Source organism: Lissotriton helveticus, chromosome 1_2, assembly GCF_964261635.1.
Source record: "Lissotriton helveticus chromosome 1_2, aLisHel1.1, whole genome shotgun sequence".
Lineage (NCBI taxonomy): Eukaryota > Metazoa > Chordata > Amphibia > Caudata > Salamandridae > Lissotriton > Lissotriton helveticus.
Window position 1 is genome coordinate 329,402,709 of NC_136058.1, and position 24,560 is coordinate 329,427,268.

At 46.6% G+C, this 24,560-nt stretch overlaps 1 protein-coding gene across 1 annotated transcript in view; it reads left to right on the forward strand.

The window, feature by feature from the left end:
- LOC144802968 (uncharacterized) overlaps positions 1-24,560 on the forward strand; it is a 234,900-nt gene that overhangs the window by 205,217 nt on the left and 5,123 nt on the right. Inside the window, exon 3 of the mRNA XM_078671838.1 lies at positions 2,034-2,047. Within this exon, the coding sequence (XP_078527964.1) occupies positions 2,034-2,047 (14 nt within the window). The remainder of the gene's footprint in view (positions 1-2,033; positions 2,048-24,560) is intronic.

Here is a 24,560-nt window from a genome sequence, read left to right on the forward strand (position 1 = left end):
GCAGTATGAAAATTCAGTGCCACTACACTCCGGAATCTGTGCACACTGCTCGAAATGTGTACCCACTTCTGCTTTTTACTACACTTTGTGGGACATTGACAGAGGATAAAGTGTGAAAATGGTACCGTCTTTTCCTACTTTGTGAGAAATGTGTGCACTGCTTTCTACTAATCTCTGTGAACCGTCTTTCAGAGAAAATCTGTGTATTGCATTAGTTTTTCCTACTCTGATGGCTGTTGACAGGAAAGAAAATGTGTGCACACTGCACTGCTCTTTACTGCACTATGGGGGGATTTGAAATAAAAGATGAATTCTGTGTAGACTCCTCTATCTTTGACTATTCTGCGAAGGGTGCTTAGAGTACATCTGTAGCCTGCAAACGGAATCACTTTTTAGTACACTTCGAGGGGTTGTTAAAAAAAGAGAAAATCTGGGGGCATTGCTCTTTACTCTTCACTGTGAAAAATCCATCCATACTGCACAGCTTTTTACTACACTATGTGACTATGTGTGGCATGTTCATAAGAGATGAGCTGTGCACGTTGCATTGTTCTTTGCTACATAACGAGAGGTGTTTGCAAAAGAGGAAATCTGTCCGCTGCACTATTTTTTTAACTGCACTAGAAGCGGTGTTTGCATCTACAGGAGGAAATCTATTTTACAACAGAATGAAGGGTGGGTTAGAAATTAGTTAATCTTCGTACTCTGCACTGCTGATTTTTTCATTACAAGATACATTTACAGAAGAGGAAATATGCACCTTGCTACTTTTTAACTGAACTAGAAGCAACGTTTAAAGCTATAGGAGGAAATCTATTTTACATCAAAATGAGGGGTGTTAACAAAAGAGTAAATCTGTACACTCTGCACTGCTGTTCACTGTCACTATGAGGTGCCTTTACAGAGAAAATATGTATACACTGCACTGTTTTTTCCTGTACTGTAACTGGCAGTAATAGGAGAACATCTGAGTACAGTGCATTGCTCTTTATTACACTATCAGGGAGGTTTACGGAACAAAACAGCGCTCCCTGCACTGTCTTTTTACAACATAGAGAGGGATTTTTACGAAAGAGGAAATCCGTGCACAAAGCCCTGTTTTTACTACATTATAAGGGGTGCTTATTGATCTCTAAGGTGCACTGATGTTTACTCACACTAAAAGTGTTTAGAGTAGAGAGTATCTGTACACTGCGTTTTACTTGCACCACAAAGGGCATTTACTGAGAAATCCTTAATGAATTGCACCAATTATTACTGACACTTTGAGGGGTCTTAATTAAACGAGAATCCATGCATATTGCACTGCATTTTACTCACAAAGTGCAAACAGAAAACAACATTTCTATTCAGCACTAGTTTTTATTGGTCTTCAGTTTGAGGAGGCATTTGCAGGAGAAGTCATCTTTCCATCTGGTGCTGCTTTTTACTGTGACAGTGGAAGAGAGGTTAGGACATGAATAATCTCAGTTAGATATTGATTTGTTCAGCTATATTGGTCTTTATGTTACACATACATACATCTACCTGTTACCAAACTCCTAGCTTCTGGAGATTTACTCTATATATTTCCCTTCTATAAACCCTCTCTATAATCCTACTAAATGTTTCCAGAACCACAGGTGCTACTTGCTTCAATCAGTGTCACACTGAACCTCGTTTATCTAACACATGTTTGAGAGGAATAGGAAATTGTATTAGTCCCTACATGAGGGTGAGTCCTTGTATATGTGGCCTGCTTCACAAAGCAACCCCTGGTAGCTTCTCCGAGGAACACTCTTGTTTACTAGATGTCTGACATAGGGTGTGGAATAGACATCCAGCCTCCTGTAGCCTATTCCATCCCATTTGCCTTCACATCAGAGCAGAAAGCCTGTCAGAGATGAACCAAAAATATCCAATATTCTTGTTGGCAACTGCTCCAAATTACACACAAAAAAATCTGCCTTGTCAATTGTAGACTGGGTTGAAAGGCAAATTCAAAATATGTCTTCTGGTTTAGCTTATTGTTAAATCCTGCCTGTTTGACAGAGGTGATTGCGGAAGAGTGTGTGACAGTCATCATTTCACAGAAGAGCTCAGATCTGGAATTTCAGTGCTTGATATCCAAAGAACCCATTTGGGCCCTGAGCAATGGCATCCTTTTTTTACCTGTTTATAATATATCTGCCCATTGAACTAGTGCCAAGTCTCACACAATGCCCATCACAATAGAGTCCTCAAGACCAACAGTCTACAGGGGCAGAAAACGTGTTGGCTTAAACTATGCAGATATACCATGACTGGGTGTGAATCCATTCTTTACCTTTGACATACAGAGCTAGCCTCTGCACGATATATTACATTGTTTGCATCAGATTCTCTTAGTACCTGACCTATGTTATTGTATTGTCTGCCTCAGATTCTTCTAGTGCCTGACCCGTGTTATTTTATTGTGTGCTCTGTGTTCATTATGTTACTATTTTAATAGGTGCAGCTTTTCTAACAAACATGCTACCTTTTATTCAGGGTTGGACTGCCAAGTTCTGTCAAATAGATTGGTAATCTATGGAGGGTGTGCAGTTGGTCTGTGTGTTGGCACGGCTGCCCAGGGGTGTAAGAAAAGAACAGAAATTTGTGAAGGGCCCTGTTTTGGGTGAGAACTACCCAGCGTCACTCAACACGACATGAGGGTGTGTGTCTGGGCTGGAATCTGATAGCAAAATTGAGCACCTTGTCCAAAGAGGATAGATGTTAGCAGGGATTACTGTCTTCAGGTACGACGGATAGAGAAAGTCCATTCACCTCGAAGTTCCTGAAAAGCTTTCTGCAATGTGCTGTTACAGGCAGGACCTTTATTCTCTAGTTGCCATTTCCCAGGATCTATTCAGATACAGGGGTAGAATTGTACCTTGGAGCAGTACTTGTAGCGTCAACGTCTTGAGTCTTGTAGTAAATGGAGGATGCGATAGGGTTGTCTCAATGTCCCAAAGAGCTCAGAAAATCCATATTCCCCTTCATCTCACAGCTTGAGCTCTGTGGCTAGACCAGTTGAATTCCAACAAAGAAGACGCCCTAGACCAGTTCTGCCTTACCTGACCTTTGAACTGACATTGAGGAAAGAAGTCCATGCCCTGAAGAAAGATCTGCACAAGGCACAGCTGACAGAAGTCCTGCCTGGAAGGGAGATTTGCACAAGGCACAGCTAACAAGTCCTGCATGGCGGTGGCCTTAAAGCAGTGAGAGACCCACAAACCACAAGATCATTTAAGCCCATAAGACAATACTGGACACAGTGTACACCAAGGGACCAATTTGGATTCCAGCGAATGGTTTATTCTGTCACAGAAGTGACAGACATCCTGTCCGCCCTATTTAAAGTGCATGATGTCCTTGTGAAAAGGCAGTCAGGACATATGTCTTGTTTTGAGGCAATAACTTGTCCAGCCAACTCTAAACCAGGCCCTTTGTCTGCAACAAGTGTTGTAGAAGGAGTGAGAACCATGGCCTCTTGACTATCGGGCCATTATTTGACTTCTGCTGAACCCTGCAGAGTGAGTGCGCTGACAGAGGGGAGTAGGGGAGCTAAAGGAGAGGATATGAGGTAACCCTCAATTTAAGAGATATGGCAAGGTAGAAATGGTGCATCTCCTGTGGACAATGAACACCTCCTCTCGCTCTACCAAATGAACATTCAGTCACAAAATAGCATCCTGGGCCCCAAACGGACAAAGTTAAGTCAGATACCATGTAAAGGTAGAAAAAAGGGGGGGGGGGGAGATGAATATGCACACATATGTTGCAGGGATATGTTGGATACATTATTGGTTGTGATAGATTCTCTTAAGGACTACATTACTGATATTGTTGAATATTAAATTATATGAATCATTGTTTGTTTGCCTTATCTGCATGTATAATATAATAGATGGGCATTACAGTGAACCCCTCATTCTGTTTCACAAAAAAGCTGCATCCTGCAGAACTTTATGTACTTTATGAAGAACTTAAGACGTGCTTTTTTAAGTTGTCTTTCAGGGCCAGAACCAGGCCCTGTAAGCAGCACCAGTTTTAGGGAGATGGACAGATATTATGGCGATAGCAAACCCACCCCAACTCACAAAAATGCTCCAATCTTCAAGGTTAGAAGAAACCAGAAATGCTTAAACCAGGGGAGCTGTTACAAGTGTCAAAGGTGACAATGAACAGCAAGGTAAAAACAGGAGTTGGCATTTGAGCTGCTCAAACGTGAACAGGAAAGCAATGAGAAGGAGTTTGTGAATGGATTTACCTAGGGTGATCCCCAGTATTGACTTACCACCGGAAACTAGTCCTTATCTGGTGGTTTTAACTGGTATTCCTGAACTAAGTAATATGGAAAAGGAATCGTACTGGTCTTTAAAAAACAAAGTGACCCACTGGTTGAATATGAATAGGCCGCTGCCTCCTCATGTCACTAGTGAACTACTGATGGTGCGAAGGGCCCCATGGGTGGGACGAGGGCCTAAGACTGTAGTAGGTGATTGCGTCCTGGTCAATTTTAGGGACCCACGCACTGTTGAGCATATTTGCAAATGGAGTCACAGCAGTACTAGCTCGACAATTCGACCTTACCCCCTATCCTTTTTCTATCCACCGCTAATCCACAAGATAGGGTAGATGGATGGTCCCTAGTGCATAACCGGTTAGGATCTAGACAAGAAAGGGCCACGCCCGACCAGACACTAGCACTGAGCTATCCAGCCCTGCAGAACAGGTTCAGTTGTTTGGATGCGGTAGACTGACTGCACTGCAGTGAGCAGGCCGAAGAGAAGAGTACTCACTCAGGCATTTAATGGTGGAAAGCAGGGCCAAAGAGATGCAAAAGAGTGACTCTTTAACTTTGCAGTCAGATTCTATTATAGCCACCACCAAAGGATATGTTCAGGTACTAGACTTTGAGGATCTGGCTGATCCAGAATCTCTGGATGGGGAGCTCTCCACCCAGTCACATTGTGAGGAGGGAGCCCAGGCGGGGGTGTACGGACGTTCCAGAGCCAAAGAGGCTAACCATACTATCTTGGAATGTTGCAGGCCTAGTAAACAAGTTTAATTCCATAGAATGGGGTTCCTTGGTGGATAATAATGATATCTGTCTTTTTTAGGAGACATGGGCTAGGGGGGATTACCCCAGGCAGGGCTTTGCAACATTTTATGTTTCCGCTAGGTGGGGAGGAAAATGACGCCCGTCAGGCGGCCTTGCAATCTGGGTGGCCACTGACTTGGGCTGTACTGCAGAGTATATGCCTACGCACTCGCTTGATGTACAGTGTGTTCTCCTGAAATGGCCAAATGGTTACAAATTAGCAGTGGTGAATGTTTATTCACGCCCAGTTAGTTTGACCATGGAATCCCCTACCATAGATGAATTATCATATTTTTTAGGGTCACTGCCAAGAGATTATAAGCTTCTTGTAGCAGGTGATGTTAACTGTCAGTTCGAGCCACTTTTGGGTCCAAAGGAGGGCGCCCTCATGGGTGAGGACGATTATTGGGGGATTCCACTGTGTCAATCGCCAAATCCTAAATGTTGGTCTCCCCTGGCGATCCAGATTATGTCTCTCACCCTAAATAATGTCATGAGAGCCTGCAATGGGCGCACACCATCAGATAGCCCATCAATGTGTACCTTTAACAAGAAGGGACACGAATCACGTATAGACTACATTTTAGTTGAGACATGTATGTGGTCCAAAGTCCTGGACTTTAGTGTAATTGCGAGGGCTGACAGTGATCATAATGCCCTTCGTCTGGAAATGGTCTTCCCGGGGCTCATGGAAAGGCCCATCCCTGAAACAAACGATTCTGCCGCAGGGAAGCTAATACTATCAAATAATAGGCGCAGGGTAAAATGGGGGAAAATAGTGGACTCCTCAGAGAATGTTGGGAAAATTTATGATTTGGCCCTTCCAAGATTTGTGGAGGTGGACATTCTGATTAATCAACCCATATCCGCCGATTATAATGAGAAATTAAGGCGTATTTATGCAGATTTAGTGTGTGGGTTGGGAGATGTCTTTAACCCTGTGTCCACCCCAAGGAAAAAGAGGACACCAACCTCAGCCTGGTACAACTCTGCCTGCAGAAAGGCTAAGGCTGAGTTGATAGCAGCGGTCAAATCTGGTTTTAACAAGCATAAAATGCATGAACTGAGATGCCACTATAAAAAAGAAATAGCACTTGCAAAGAACGAATGGGACTGGGACAGATGGCACAACTTAACATCGGCCCTTGAAGCTAGAGATACACGAAGGTTCTGGTCCCTAGTAAATACAGGTTCAGGGGACCCGAGAGAGGCTGTAGAACCTAATATCGCTGCCTCAGTATGGGAAGCCCATTTTAAAGAATTATATTGTGATGGATCTATTCTGTCTATTGAGGCTGGCTCCCCAACTCTAGTTGAACAATTTGATCCACTTGAGTTTACACTGAGGGAAGTCCATAACGTAATAGAGAGACTTGCACTGGGGAAGGCTCCAGGTCTTGACAAGCTTCCTGGAGACCTATTCAAGCACCAACCCGAGATATGGGCCCCTTACTTGCTTATCATTTTCAATGCGATCTTAAGGGGCATGGTGATCCCCTGCACTTGGCTGGGAGCAGAGATAGTTCCGATTTTTAACAAGCATTAGAAATGCAATCGGGCTCGGATTTATTTGAGTTTGAGCTAATGGCATTGTAAATGCCAATGTATTGTTGCTATGTGTTATGGAGTGTGTTCATGTGGTGTGTACTGCCAGTGATCTCCTTGTGAGTGTGAGAATATTGCACCGTTACTGCCCGTGTTGTCCTTCTTGTGAGTGTGAGAAGCTTGCACCTCTGCTGCCTGTGGTCTCCTTGTGAGTGTAAGAAGCTTGCACTGCTGCTGCCTGTGATGTCGTTCTTGTGAGTGTGAGAAGCTTGCACCGCTGCTGCTTGTGATGTCCTCTTGTGAGTGGGAGAAGCTTGCACCTCTGCTGCCTGTGGTCTCCTTGTGAGTGTAAGAAGCTTGCACTGCTGCTGCCTGTGATGTCCTTCTTGTGAGTGTAAGAAGCTTGCACTGCTGCTGCCTGTGATGTTGTTCTTGTGAGTGTGAGAAGCTTGCACAGCTGCTGCCTGTGAGTATGAGAAGTTGCATTGTGCATCTCTGTGCTGTGCCTGTTCTTTATAAGGGACTCTTGCTCTGTTGCTGCTGCTGCCTTGGCACAGTACCTGCTGTGAGTGTGTGAGGGAAGCTTGCACCGCTGCTGCTTGTGATGTCCTTCTTGTGAGTGGGAGAAGCTTGCACCTCAGCTGCCTGTGGTCTCCTTGTGAGTGTAACAAGCTTGCACAGCTGCTGCCTGTGATGTCCTTCGTGTGAGTGTCAGAAGCTTGCACCGCTGCTGCCTGTGAGTATGAGAAGATTGCATTGTGCATCTCTGTGCTGTGCCTGTTCTTTGTAAGGGACTCTTGCTCTGTTGCTGCTGCTGCCTTGGCACAGTACCTGCTGTGAGTGTGTAAGGGAAGCTTGCACCACTGCTGCTTGTGATGTCGTTCTTGCGAGTGTGAGAAGCTTGCACCTCTGCTGCCTGTCGTCTCCTTGTGAGTGTAAGTAGCTTGCACTGCTGCTGCCTGTGATGTCGTTCTTGTGAGTGTGAGAAGCTTGCACCGCTGCTGCTTGTGATGTCCTTCTTGTGAGTGGGAGAAGCTTGCACCTCAGCTGCCTGTGGTCTCCTTGTGAGTGTGAGAAGCTTGCACCGCTGCTGTTTGTGATGTCCTTCTTGTGAGTGTGAGAAGCTTGCACCGCTGCTGTTTGTGATGTCCTTCTTGTGAGTGGGAGAAGCTTGCAACTCAGCTGCCTGTGGTCTCCTACTGAGTGTAAGAAGCTTGCACAGCTGCTGCCTGTGATGTCCTACTCACTACTCTACTCTACTCACTACTCACTACTCTGCACTCACTACTTACTACTCTACTCACTACTCTACTCACTACTCTACTCACTACTCTGCACTCACTACTCAGCTCACTACTCACTACTCTACTCACTACTCTCCACTCACTACTCTGCACTCACTACTCACTACTCTACTCACTACTCACTTCTCTACTCACTACTCTGCACTCACTACTTTACTCTCTACTCACTACTCACTACTCTACTCACTACTCACTACTCTACTCACTACTCTACTCACTACTCACTACTCTACTCACTACTCTACTCACTACTCACTACTCTGCACTCACTACTCTACTCACTACTCTACTCACTACTCTACTCACTACTGACTACTATACTCACTACTCTACTCACTACTCACTACTCTGCACTCACTACTTTACTCACTACTCTACTCACCTCACTACTCTACTCACTACTCTACTCACTACTGACTACTATACGCACTACTCTGCACTCACTACTTTACTCTCTACTCACTACTCACTACTCTACTCACTACTCACTACTCTACTCACTACTCACTACTCTACTCACTACTCTGCACTCACTACTCACTACTCTACTCACTACTCTACTCACTACTCACTACTCTGCACTCACTACTCTACTCACTACTCTACTCACTACTCTACTCACTACTCTACTCACTACTCTACTCACTACTCTACTCACTACTCTACCCACTACTCTACCCACTACTCTACCCACTACTCTACCCACTACTCTACCCACTACTCTACTCACTACTCACTACTCTACTCACTACTCACTACTCTACTCACTACTCTACTCACTACTCTACTCACTACTTTCTACTCACTACTCTGCTCACTACTCACTACTCTACTCACTACTCACCTCACTACTCACCTCACTACTCACCTCACTACTCTACTCACTACTCTACTCACTACTCTACTCACTACTCTGCACTCACTACTCACTACTCTGCTCACTACTCACTACTCTGCTCACTACTCACTACTCTGCTCACTACTCACTACTCTGCTCACTACTCACTACTCTGCTCACTACTCACTACTCTCCACTCACTACTCTACTCACTACTCACTACTCTACTCACTACTTTCTACTCACTACTCACTACTCTACTCACTACTCACTACTCTACTCACTACTCACTACTCTACTCACTACTCACTACTCTACTCACTTCTCTACTCACTACTCTGCACTCACTACTTTACTCACTACTCTACTCACCTCACTACTCTACTCACTACTCACCTCACTACTCTACTCACTACTCACTACTCTACTCTACTCACTACTCTACTCACTACTCACTACTCTGCACTCACTACTCACTACTCTACTCACTACTCTACTCACTACTCTACTCACTACTCACTACTCTACTCACTACTCACTACTCTGCACTCACTACTCACTACTCTGCACTCACTACTCTGCACACTACTCTACTCACTACTCTACTCACTACTCTACTCACTACTCTACTCACTACTCTACTCACTACTCTACTCACTACTCTACTCACTACTCTACTCACTACTCACTACTCACTACTCTACTCACTACTCACTACTCTACTCACTACTCTACTCACTACTCTGCACTCACTACTCACTACTCTACTCACTGCTCTACTCACTACTCACTGCTCTACTCACTACTCTGCACTCACTACTCACTACTCTGCACTCACTACTCACTACTCTACTCACTACTCTACTCACTACTCACTACTCTGCACTCACTACTCACTACTCTGCACTCACTACTCACTACTCTGCACTCACTACTCACTACTCTACTCACTACTCTACTCACTACTCACTACTCTACTCACTACTCTACTCTACTCACTACTCTACTCACTACTCACTACTCTGCACTCACTACTCACTACTCTACTCATTACTCTACTCACTACTCACTACTCTACTCACTGCTCACTACTCTGCACTCACTACTCACTACTCTGCACACTACTCTGCACACTACTCTACTCACTACTCTACTCACTACTCTACTCACTACTCTACTCACTACTCTACTCACTACTCTGCACTCACTACTCACTACTCTACTCACTACTCACTACTCTGCACTCACTACTCACTACTCTGCACACTACTCTGCACACTACTCTACTCACTACTCACTACTCTACTCACTACTCACTACTCTACTCACTACTCACTACTCACTACTCTACTCACTACTCACTACTCTACTCACTACTCACTACTCTACTCACTACTCACTACTCACTACTCTACTCACTACTCACTACTCTACTCACTACTCTACTCACTACTCTGCACTCACTACTCTGCACTCACTACTCACTACTCTACTCACTGCTCTACTCACTACTCACTGCTCTACTCACTACTCTGTACTCACTACTCACTACTCTGCACTCACTACTCACTACTCTACTCACTACTCTACTCACTACTCACTACTCTGCACTCACTACTCACTACTCTGCACTCACTACTCACTACTCTACTCACTACTCTACTCACTACTCACTACTCTACTCACTACTCTACTCTACTCACTACTCTACTCACTACTCTACTCATTACTCTACTCACTACTCACTACTCTACTCACTGCTCACTACTCTGCACTCACTACTCACTACTCTGCACACTACTCTACTCACTACTCTACTCACTACTCTACTCACTACTCTACTCACTACTCTACTCACTACTCTGCACTCACTACTCACTACTCTACTCACTACTCACTACTCTGCACTCACTACTCACTACTCTGCACACTACTCTGCACACTACTCTACTCACTACTCTACTCACTACTCACTACTCTACTCACTACTCACTACTCTACTCACTACTCACTACTCACTACTCTACTCACTACTCACTACTCTACTCACTACTCACTACTCTACTCACTACTCACTACTCACTACTCACTACTCACTACTCTACTCACTACTCACTACTCTACTCACTACTCTACTCACTACTCTACTCACTACTCACTACACTGCACTCACTACTCACTACTCTGCACTCACTACTCACTACTCTGCACTCACTACTCACTACTCTACTCACTACTCTACTCACTACTCTACTCACTACTCACTACTCACTACTCACCTCACTACTCACTACTCACTACTCACTACTCTACTCACTACTCTACTCACTACTCTACTCACTACTCACTACTCACTACTCTACTCACTACTCTACTCACTACTCTACTCACTACTCTACTCACTACTCTACTCACTACTCACTACTCACTACTCTACTCACCTATGCACTCCCTACTCTGCACTCCCTACTCTGCACTCCCTACTCTGCACTCCCTACTCTGCCCTCCCTACTCTGCCCTCCCTACTCTGCCATCCCTACTCTGCCCTCCCTACTCTGCCCTCCCTACTCTGCCCTCCCTACTCTGCCCTCCCTACTCTGCCCTCACTACTCTGCCCTCACAACTCTGCCCTCACTACTCTGCCCTCTGCCCTCACTACTCTGCCCTCTGCCCTCACTACTCTGCCCCACTACTCTGCACTCCCTACTCTGCCCTCCCTACTCTGCACTCCCTACTCTGCACTCCCTACTCTGCACTCCCTACTCTGCACTCCCTACTCTGCACTCCCTACTCTGCACTCCCTACTCTGCCCTCACTACTCTGCACTCACTACTCTGCACTCACTACTCACTACTCTGCTCACTACTCACTACTCTACTCACTACTCACCTCACTACTCACCTCACTAATCACCTCACTACTCTACTCACTACTCTACTCACTATTCACCTCACTACTCACCTCACTACTCTACTCACTACTCTACTCACTACTCACTACTCTGCACTCACTACTCACTACTCTGCTCACTACTCACTACTCTGCTCACTACTCACTACTCTGCTCACTACTCTACTCACTACTCTACTCACTACTCACTACTTTCTACTCACTACTCACTACTCTACTCACTACTCACTACTCTACTCACTACTCTGCACTCACTACTCACTACTCTGCTCACTACTCACTACTCTGCTCACTACTCACTACTCTGCTCACTACTCACTACTCTCCACTCACTACTCTACTCTCCACTCACTACTCTACTCACTACTCACTACTCTACTCACTACTCACTACTCTACTCACTACTCACTACTCTACTCACTACTCTACTCACTACTCACTACTCTCTACTCACTACTCACTACTCTACTCACTACTCACTACTCTACTCACTACTCTACTCACTACTCACTACTCTACTCACTACTCACTGCTCTACTCACTACTCTACTCACTACTCACTACTCTACTCACTACTCTACTCACTACTCAACTCACTACTCAACTCACTACTCACTACTCAACTCACTACTCAACTCACTACTCAACTCACTACTCAACTCACTACTCTACTCACTACTCTACTCACTACTCACTACTCTACTCACTACTCACTACTCTACTCACTACTCACTACTCACTACTCTACTCACTACTCACTACTCACTACTCTACTCACTACTCACTACTCACTACTCTACTCACTACTCACTACTCACTACTCACTACTCACTACTCTACTCACTACTCACTACTCTACTCACTACTCACTACTCTACTCACTACTCTACTCACTACTCACTACTCTACTCACTACTCTACTCACTACTCTACTCACTACTCACTACTCACTACTCACTACTCTACTCACTACTCACTACTCACTACTCACTACTCACTACTCACTACTCACTACTCACTACTCACTACTCTACTCACTACTCACTACTCTACTCACTACTCTACTCACTACTCACTACTCACTACTCACTACTCACTACTCTACTCACTACTCACTACTCACTACTCACTACTCTACTCACTACTCACTACTCTACTCACTACTCAACTCACTACTCTACTCACTACTCACTACTCTACTCACTACTCACTACTCACTACTCACTACTCTACCCACTACTCACTACTCTACTCACTACTGTACTCACTGCTCTACTCACTACTCACTACTCTACTCACTACTCTACTCACTACTCTACTCACTACTCAACTCACTACTCAACTCACTACTCTCTACTCACTACTCTACTCACTACTCTACTCACTACTCTACTCACTACTCTACTCACTACTCACTACTCTACTCACTACTCACTACTCTACTCTACTCACTACTCAACTCACTACTCACTACTCTACTCACTACTCACTACTCTACTCACTACTCACTACTCTACTCACTACTCTACTCACTACTCAACTCACTACTTACTACTCACTACTCACTACTCACTACTCACTACTCACTACTCTACTCACTACTCACTACTCTACTCACTACTCTACTCACTACTCACTACTCTACTCACTACTCTACTCACTACTCTACTCACTACTCACTACTCTACTCACTACTCACTACTCTACTCACTACTCACTACTCTACTCACTACTCACTACTCTACTCACTACTCACTACTCTACTCACTACTCTACTCACTACTCTACTCACTACTCTACTCACTACTCACTACTCTACTCACTACTCAACTCACTACTCACTACTCACTACTCTACTCACTACTCACTACTCTACTCACTACTCACTACTCTACTCACTACTCTACTCACTACTCACTACTCTACTCACTACTCTACTCACTACTCACTACTCTACTCACTACTCTACTCACTACTCTACTCACTACTCTACTCACTACTCTACTCACTACTCACTACTCTACTCACTACTCACTACTCTGCACACTACTCTACTCACTACTCTACTCACTACTCTACTCACTACTCTACTCACTACTCACTACTCACTACTCTACTCACTACTCACTACTCTACTCACTACTCACTACTCTACTCACTACTCACTACTCTATTCACTACTCACTACTCTACTACTCTACTCACTACTCTACTCACTACTCTACTCACTACTCTACTCACTACTCTACTCACTACTCACTACACTGCACTCACTACTCTGCACTCACTACTCACTACTCTGCACTCACTACTCACTACTCTACTCACTACTCTACTCACTACTCTACTCACTACTCTACTCACTACTCACTACTCACTACTCACTACTCACCTCACTACTCACTACTCACTACTCTACTCACTACTCACTACTCACTACTCTACTCACTACTCTACTCACTACTCACTACTCACTACTCTACTCACTACTCTACTCACTACTCTACTCACTACTCTATTCACTACTCTACTCACTACTCTACTCACTACTCTACTCACTACTCACTGCTCACTACTCTACTCACCTATGCACTCCCTACTCTGCACTCCCTACTCTGCCCTCCCTACTCTGCCCTCCCTACTCTGCCCTCCCTACTCTGCCCTCCCTACTCTGCCCTCCCTACTCTGCCCTCACTACTCTGCCCTCACAACTCTGCCCTCACTACTCTGCCCTCTGCCCTCACTACTCTGCCCTCTGCCCTCACTACTCTGCCCCACTACTCTGCACTCCCTACTCTGCCCTCCCTACTCTGCACTCCCTACTCTGCACTCCCTACTCTGCACTCCCTACTCTGCACTCCCTACTCTGCACTCCCTACTCTGCACTCCCTACTCTGCCCTCACTACTCTGCACTCACTACTCTGCACTCACTACTCACTACTCTGCTCACTACTCACTACTCTACTCACTACTCACCTCACTACTCACCTCACTACTCACCTCACTACTCTACTCACTACTCTACTCACTACTCACCTCACTACTCACCTCACTACTCTACTCACTACTCTACTCACTACTCACTACTCTGCACTCACTACTCACTACTCTGCTCACTACTCACTACTCTGCTCACTACTCACTACTCTGCTCACTACTCTACTCACTACTCTACTCACTACTCACTACTTTCTACTCACTACTCACTACTCTACTCACTACTCACTACTCTACTCACTACTCTGCACTCACTACTCACTACTCTGCTCACTACTCACTACTCTGCTCACTACTCACTACTCTGCTCACTACTCACTACTCTCCACTCACTACTCTACTCTCCACTCACTACTCTACTCACTACTCACTACTCTACTCACTACTCACTACTCTACTCACTACTCACTACTCTACTCACTACTCTACTCACTACTCACTACTCACTACTCACTACTCACTACTCTACTCACTACTCACTACTCTACTCACTACTCTACTCACTACTCACTACTTTCTACTCACTACTCACTACTCTACTCACTACTCACTACTCTACTCACTACTCTGCACTCACTACTCACTACTCTGCTCACTACTCACTACTCTGCTCACTACTCACTACTCTGCTCACTACTCACTACTCTCCACTCACTACTCTACTCTCCACTCACTACTCTACTCACTACTCACTACTCTACTCACTACTCACTACTCTACTCACTACTCACTACTCTACTCACTACTCTACTCACTACTCACTACTCACTACTCACTACTCACTACTCTACTCACTACTCACTACTCTACTCACTACTCTACTCACTACTCACTACTCTACTCACTACTCACTGCTCTACTCACTACTCTACTCACTACTCACTACTCTACTCACTACTCTACTCACTACTCAACTCACTACTCAACTCACTACTCACTACTCAACTCACTACTCACTACTCAACTCACTACTCTACTCACTACTCTACTCACTACTCACTACTCACTACTCACTACTCTACTCACTACTCACTACTCTACTCACTACTCACTACTCACTACTCTACTCACTACTCACTACTCTACTCACTACTCACTACTCACTACTCTACTCACTACTCACTACTCACTACTCACTACTCACTACTCTACTCACTACTCACTACTCTACTCACTACTCACTACTCTACTCACTACTCTACTCACTACTCTACTCACTACTCACTACTCACTACTCTACTCACTACTCACTACTCTACTCACTACTCACTACTCTACTCACTACTCTACTCACTACTCTACTCACTACTCACTACTCACTACTCTACTCACTACTCACTACTCTACTCACTACTCTACTCACTACTCACTACTCTACTCACTACTCACTACTCTACTCACTACTCACTACTCTACTCACTACTGTACTCACTGCTCTACTCACTACTCACTACTCTACTCACTACTCACTACTCTACTCACTACTCTACTCACTACTCTACTCACTACTCTACTCACTACTCAACTCACTACTCAACTCACTACTCACTACTCACTACTCTACTCACTACTCTACTCACTACTCTACTCACTACTCACTACTCTACTCACTACTCACTACTCTACTCTACTCACTACTCAACTCACTACTCACTACTCTACTCACTACTCACTACTCTACTCACTACTCACTACTCTCTTCACTACTCTACTCACTACTCACTACTCACTACTCACTACTCACTACTCACTACTCACTACTCTACTCACTACTCACTACTCTACTCACTACTCTACTCACTACTCACTACTCTACTCACTACTCTACTCACTACTCACTACTCTACTCACTACTCACTACTCTACTCACTACTCAACTCACTACTCACTACTCTACTCACTACTTACTACTCTACTCACTACTCACTACTCTACTCACTACTCACTACTCTACTCACTACTCACTACTCTACTCACTACTCTACTCACTACTCACTACTCTACTCACTACTCTACTCACTACTCACTACTCTACTCACTACTCAACTCACTACTCACTACTCACTACTCTACTCACTACTCACTACTCTACTCACTACTCACTACTCTACTCACTACTCTACTCACTACTCACTACTCTACTCACTACTCTACTCACTACTCACTACTCTACTCACTACTCTACTCACTACTCTACTCACTACTCTACTCACTACTCTACTCACTACTCACTACTCTACTCACTACTCACTACTCTACTCACTACTCTACTCACTACTCACTACTCTACTCACTACTCACTACTCTACTCACTACTCTACTCACTACTCAACTCACTACTCTACTCACAACTCACTACTCTACTCACTACTCAACTCACTACTCACTACTCTACTCACTACTCTACTCACTACTCACTACTCTACTCACTACTCACTACTCACTACTCTACTCACTACTCACTTCTCCTCTCCCTACTCTGCACTCCCTACTCTGCCCTCCCTACTCTGCCCTCCCTACTCTGCCCTCCCTACTCTGCCCTCCCTACTCGGCCCTCCCTACTCAGCCCTCACTACTCTGCCCTCATTACTCTGCCCTCACTACTCTGCCCTCACTACTCTGCCCTCTGCCCTCACTACTCTGCCCCCACTACTCTGCCCTCACCACTCTGCCCTCACTACTCTGCCCTCCCTACTCTGCCCTCCCTACTCTGCACTCCCTACTCTGCCCTCCCTACTCTGCCCTCCCTACTCTGCCCTCCCTACTCTGCACTCCCTACTCTGCACTCCCTACTCTGCACTCCCTACTCTGCACTCCCTACTCTGCACTCCCTACTCTGCACTCCCTACTCTGCACTCCCTACTCTGCCCTCACTACTCTGCACTCTGCCCTCACTACTTTGCCCTCACTACTCTGCCCTCACTACTCTGCCCTCACTACTCTGCACTCTGCCCTCCCTACTCTGCACTCTGCCCTCACTACTCTGCACTCTGCCCTCACTACTCTGCACTCACTACTCTGCCCTCACTACTCTGCACTCTGCACTCCCTACTCTGCACTCCCTACTCTGCACTCTGCACTCCCTACTCTGCACTCCCTACTCTGCACTCCCTACTCTGCACTCCCTACTCTGCACTCCCTACTCTGCCCTCGCTACTCTGCCCTCACTACTCTACACTACTAGCCAGGCTGCTGTACAACATGGCTAAACATATCCCTGACAAAACCAACAGATTTTGTATAGGAGAGTCCTATTTGCTTTGCCAATGCTTGTTTAGCCTACCTCAGTCAAAGAGCAGGCGCGGGTTTGCCGGCGTGCACACAGAGCTCAAGGGAAAAAAAACACATCAGTGCACACGCTCCCAGCACCATCTGCCTTCAATTACCGGCACCTCGGACAGCTGGTAATTGAGGATTTATGTATTCTTCTGCGCGTGTCCGAACACTTTATGCAGGAAGTGGACATTGCAAAAATTCCAATGCCCTATGGCGTGCTGCCTTACTTAAACACAGCCTTGCCTGGACCAATTACCATTCACATGGCAGAATACCACACGCAAAAAACGCGCGCTTTCTGGAATGCGGCAGCCCACAGCCCTTACTGAACTTTTTTTTTTTATACCATTAGAGCTCGGAAGCCCCGCCCCACTTCGTGTGACGTAGGCCCGAGCCCTAAAAATGTCTCTCCTCTGCTCCCAGCCAATTACAGGCCGATCAGTCTCATTGATGTCCCCCAGAAACTTTTTGCTCGCCTTCTACTGGACCATCTCCAGGGTTGGATGGAGGACCATGAGTTCCTGAGCCCTTTTCAGGCGGGTTTTAGAAGGAACACATCCACCATGGACCAGATCTTTCGCCTTATCCTCCTTAACTGGAAGACGGCAAAGATTGAGGGTGGCAGCCTCTACATGGTGTTTGTGGACCTCCGGTCCGCATTCGATTTGGTACTAAGGAAGAAATTGTGGGGAGTTCTCGAGAATTTGGGCGTTCCGCCCCAAATTCTGCACGTACTGATGAGGCTCCACGAAGGGAACTTCGCGCAGGTTAGATGCGGAAGGGACGGGGCACTGTCATCCAGGTTTCCAGTCTGCAGAGGGGTGAGACAGGGTTGTGTCCTGGCCCCGACCCTGTTCTGCCTCTATGTAAACGGTAATTGCAAAAAACAACAAGTGATGGACTGAATGTGGATCAATGTCACACACTCCCCCAGTCAAAAGATCTGGGCCCAAATCCATCGTTTTTTTGCACTCCACACCACCCTGGGTCAGATAATGGCTTTATGCAAATCAGCTCTGACCCTGTTGCCCCATGGGGACAGTCCAGTCCGAACTACAACAGCCATATCTTTCCCAGACCGGAATCAAGCATCCGAGGACCGGACCGGTTTCGAGGTAACACCTCTCTTCAGCCCGGCTAGCTTGACTCCAAGTGGTGTGGAGTGCCTGGGACCCACGTCTGGGCATCCCCAGCGCACTTAGGGCGGCAATTGCAAAAAACAACAAGTGATGGACTGAATGTGGATCAATGTCACACACTCCCCCAGTCAAAAGATCTGGGCCCAAATCCATCGTTTTTTTGCACTCCACACCACCCTGGGTCAGATAATGGCTTTATGCAAATCAGCTCTGACCCTGTTGCCCCATGGGAACAGTCCAGTCCGAACTACAACAGCCATATCTTTCCCAGACCGGAATCAAGCATCCGAGGACCGGACCGGTTTCGAGGTAACACCTCTCTTCAGCCCGGCTAGCTTGACTCCAAGTGGTGTGGAGTGCCTGGGACCCACGTCTGGGCATCCCCAGCGCACTTAGGGCGGCAATTGCAAAAAACAACAAGTGATGGACTGAATGTGGATCAATGTCACACACTCCCCCAGTCAAAAGATCTGGGCCCAAATCCATCGTTTTTTTGCACTCCACACCACCCTGGGTCAGATAATGGCTTTATGCAAATCAGCTCTGACCCTGTTGCCCCATGGGAACAGTCCAGTCCGAACTACAACAGCCATATCTTTCCCAGACCGGAATCAAGCATCCGAGGACCGGACCGGTTCCGAGGTAACACCTCTCTTCAGCCCGGCTAGCTTGACTCCAAGTGGTGTGGAGTGCCTGGGACCCACGTCTGGGCATCCCCAGCGCACTTAGGGCGGCAATTGCAAAAAACAACAAGTGATGGACTGAATGTGGATCAATGTCACACACTCCCCCAGTCAAAAGATCTGGGCCCAAATCCATCGTTTTTTTGCACTCCACACCACCCTGGCTTGTTTCCGTTCTGGGAAGGACATGGCTTTTGTAGTTCGGACTGGACTGTTCCCATGGGGCACAGGGTCAGCGCTGATTTGCATATCGCCATTGTCTAACCCAGGGTGGTGTGGAGTGGAAAAACGATGGATTTGGGCCCAGATCTTTGGACTGGGGTGAATGTGTGACATTGATCCACATTCTGTCCATCATTGTTGTGTTTGCAGTTACCGCTCTAAGTGTACTGGGGATGCTCAGACGTGAGTCCCAGGCACTCCACACCACTGGAATCAAGCTAGCCGGGCTGAAGAGAGGTGTTACCTCGAAACCGGGCCGGTCCTCGGATGCTTGTTTCCGTTCTGGGAAGGACATGGCTTTTGTAGTTCGGACTGGACTGTTCCCATGGGGCACAGGGTCAGCGCTGATTTGCATATCGCCATTGTCTAACCCAGGGTGGTGTGGAGTGGAAAAACGATGGATTTGGGCCCAGATCTTTGGACTGGGGTGAATGTGTGACATTGATCCACATTCTGTCCATCATTGTTGTGTTTGCAGTTACCGCTCTAAGTGTACTGGGGATGCTCAGACGTGAGTCCCAGGCACTCCACACCACTGGAATCAAGCTAGCCGGGCTGAAGAGAGGTGTTACCTCGAAACCGGGCCGGTCCTCGGATGCTTGTTTCCGTTCTGGGAAGGACATGGCTTTTGTAGTTCGGACTGGACTGTTCCCATGGGGCACAGGGTCAGCGCTGATTTGCATATCGCCATTGTCTAACCCAGGGTGGTGTGGAGTGGAAAAACGATGGATTTGGGCCCAGATCTTTGGACTGGGGTGAATGTGTGACATTGATCCACATTCTGTCCATCATTGTTGTGTTTGCAGTTACCGCTCTAAGTGTACTGGGGATGCTCAGACGTGAGTCCCAGGCACTCCACACCACTGGAATCAAGCTAGCCGGGCTGAAGAGAGGTGTTACCTCGAAACCGGGCCGGTCCTCGGATGCTTGTTTCCGTTCTGGGAAGGACATGGCTTTTGTAGTTCGGACTGGACTGTTCCCATGGGGCACAGGGTCAGCGCTGATTTGCATATCGCCATTGTCTAACCCAGGGTGGTGTGGAGTGGAAAAACGATGGATTTGGGCCCAGATCTTTGGACTGGGGTGAATGTGTGACATTGATCCACATTCTGTCCATCATTGTTGTGTTTGCAGTTACCGCTCTAAGTGTACTGGGGATGCTCAGACGTGAGTCCCAGGCACTCCACACCACTGGAATCAAGCTAGCCGGGCTGAAGAGAGGTGTTACCTCGAAACCGGGCCGGTCCTCGGATGCTTGTTTCCGTTCTGGGAAGGACATGGCTTTTGTAGTTCGGACTGGACTGTTCCCATGGGGCACAGGGTCAGCGCTGATTTGCATATCGCCATTGTCTAACCCAGGGTGGTGTGGAGTGGAAAAACGATGGATTTGGGCCCAGATCTTTGGACTGGGGTGAATGTGTGACATTGATCCACATTCTGTCCATCATTGTTGTGTTTGCAGTTACCGCTCTAAGTGTACTGGGGATGCTCAGACGTGAGTCCCAGGCACTCCACACCACTGGAATCAAGCTAGCCGGGCTGAAGAGAGGTGTTACCTCGAAACCGGGCCGGTCCTCGGATGCTTGTTTCCGTTCTGGGAAGGACATGGCTTTTGTAGTTCGGACTGGACTGTTCCCATGGGGCACAGGGTCAGCGCTGATTTGCATATCGCCATTGTCTAACCCAGGGTGGTGTGGAGTGGAAAAACGATGGATTTGGGCCCAGATCTTTGGACTGGGGTGAATGTGTGACATTGATCCACATTCTGTCCATCATTGTTGTGTTTGCAGTTACCGCTCTAAGTGTACTGGGGATGCTCAGACGTGAGTCCCAGGCACTCCACACCACTGGAATCAAGCTAGCCGGGCTGAAGAGAGGTGTTACCTCGAAACCGGGCCGGTCCTCGGATGCTTGTTTCCGTTCTGGGAAGGACATGGCTTTTGTAGTTCGGACTGGACTGTTCCCATGGGGCACAGGGTCAGCGCTGATTTGCATATCGCCATTGTCTAACCCAGGGTGGTGTGGAGTGGAAAAACGATGGATTTGGGCCCAGATCTTTGGACTGGGGTGAATGTGTGACATTGATCCACATTCTGTCCATCATTGTTGTGTTTGCAGTTACCGCTCTAAGTGTACTGGGGATGCTCAGACGTGAGTCCCAGGCACTCCACACCACTGGAATCAAGCTAGCCGGGCTGAAGAGAGGTGTTACCTCGAAACCGGGCCGGTCCTCGGATGCTTGTTTCCGTTCTGGGAAGGACATGGCTTTTGTAGTTCGGACTGGACTGTTCCCATGGGGCACAGAGTCAGCGCTGATTTGCATATCGCCATTGTCTAACCCAGGGTGGTGTGGAGTGGAAAAACGATGGATTTGGGCCCAGATCTTTGGACTGGGGTGAATGTGTGACATTGATCCACATTCTGTCCATCATTGTTGTGTTTGCAGTTACCGCTCTAAGTGTACTGGGGATGCTCAGACGTGAGTCCCAGGCACTCCACACCACTGGAATCAAGCTAGCCGGGCTGAAGAGAGGTGTTACCTCGAAACCGGGCCGGTCCTCGGATGCTTGTTTCCGTTCTGGGAAGGACATGGCTTTTGTAGTTCGGACTGGACTGTTCCCATGGGGCACAGGGTCAGCGCTGATTTGCATATCGCCATTGTCTAACCCAGGGTGGTGTGGAGTGGAAAAACGATGGATTTGGGCCCAGATCTTTGGACTGGGGTGAATGTGTGACATTGATCCACATTCTGTCCATCATTGTTGTGTTTGCAGTTACCGCTCTATGTAAACGGTGTCATTTCACATCTTGACAGTGTCCCTAACAATGATGCCCCAATGTTGGCAGGTAGGAGGGTGCCGGCAATTATGTTTGCCGATGACACCATCCTGCTTTCCAAATCCCAATGGGGATCCAAAGGATATAGGATGGGTTTGGAGACTTCTGCAAAAACCACGGCCTTGAGATAAATGCCGATCAAACGAAGTTCATGATATTTAATCCCTCGGTATCTACCGACCAAATCCGACTCTTGGATCGGAAAGGTTGGAAAGGGTTATGACCTTTCAATATCTTAGGGTGACTCTGCACGAAAATCTCTCCTGGCGACCACAGCAAGCCAAATCACGCTTAAAACTATCGCAAATGGTGGGTGGCATTCTGAAGATCGCAAACTCCTCAACCTTCAAGCCAGTAAGTCCGGCACTGGAAATGTATAAAACCCAGGCCAGAGCAGCAGCCCTCTATGGTGGAGAGCTGTGGGGGCACTGCGGTGCCAGTGAACTCACCAAAGTGGAAACAAATGTTACCAGACGCTTGCTGTCGGTACCACAAGGTACCCCATTTTTTCCCCTGAGATTAGATCTGGCACTACCATCCATAGAAGATGAGTTCGCTCTGAAGCCACTTAGGTTTTGGGGTATAACATACGGGTTCACCCAAATAAAGTCACTGGGACCTGGGTAATATCAGTACTGAGAGAGAGGGGTCCCAGTGTATGGTCATTAATTAACACAATTCAAATGAGTATAAAGAAACAATAAATTAAGCTTCATGTAGCTTTTATATTCAATATCATATCTTAAAGGCACAATTTACAAAGGCTGTGGGGTGCCCCAAAGGAGGAAGGAGGTGAAAGTGAGGATGGTGTAGAAGGGAAATAGTGACATTAAAAAACAACCAAATGGCACAATTCTGTATATGAGTTAATTTAGATATATAAACTAACACAAAACCATAAGTTCATTAAATCACTTGATTGGAAATCATACTTCACAATATACATAAATGTTATAATGGTGGCGTGAAGCTGGTGATTCGAAAACAGTTGTCGACGTTTCAACCCTCTGACAGTTGCAGGAAAAAATGTAACCCTTGCTGCGGGGTCTTCTTCAGGACAGGGTAGGGGCTGACAACCAAGATCAATTGTCGCTCTTTTTCAAACGGTCAAGCGAAGAGTGATGAACATCACAGATATGTTTCAGATCATGCTGTGCCGTAGACGATAAGTCCTCTGTTAATTGGGAGTGGCGTAGACGGTAGGGAAGAAACGAATCACAGGTGGAGGTCACGGGGACTCCGTGGGTAGACTTCAAGGGACCTCGTCAACGCTGACTCGTCGTCGGAGCCAATCGGCATCACGCACGAAGACGGAATGAATCCGATGTCTAGGGGGCTCGCGTCTCACAATGGCGAAATTTGAGACGCGAGCCCCCTAAACATCGGACGAGGTCCCTTGAAGTCTACCCACGGAGTCCCCGTGACCTCCACCTGTGATTCGTTTCTTCCCTACCATCTACGCCACTCTCAATTAACAGAGTACGGCCGTGTGTGCTTTGAACGTTGGCACTCTAACACAACAATTTCTTGATGCTAAAAGTTCCTATAGGTTTGAAGACTTTATGGACATTGTTTTTCCCTCAATTGCAAGAAAGCTTTTTATTCAATGGAGGTATGGCACCCTGCCCCTTAAAGCTTTTACATGCAAATGGTCTGCTTCAGATGATAAATCTTGCCCAGGTTGTAATGGTAGTGTGGAGGAT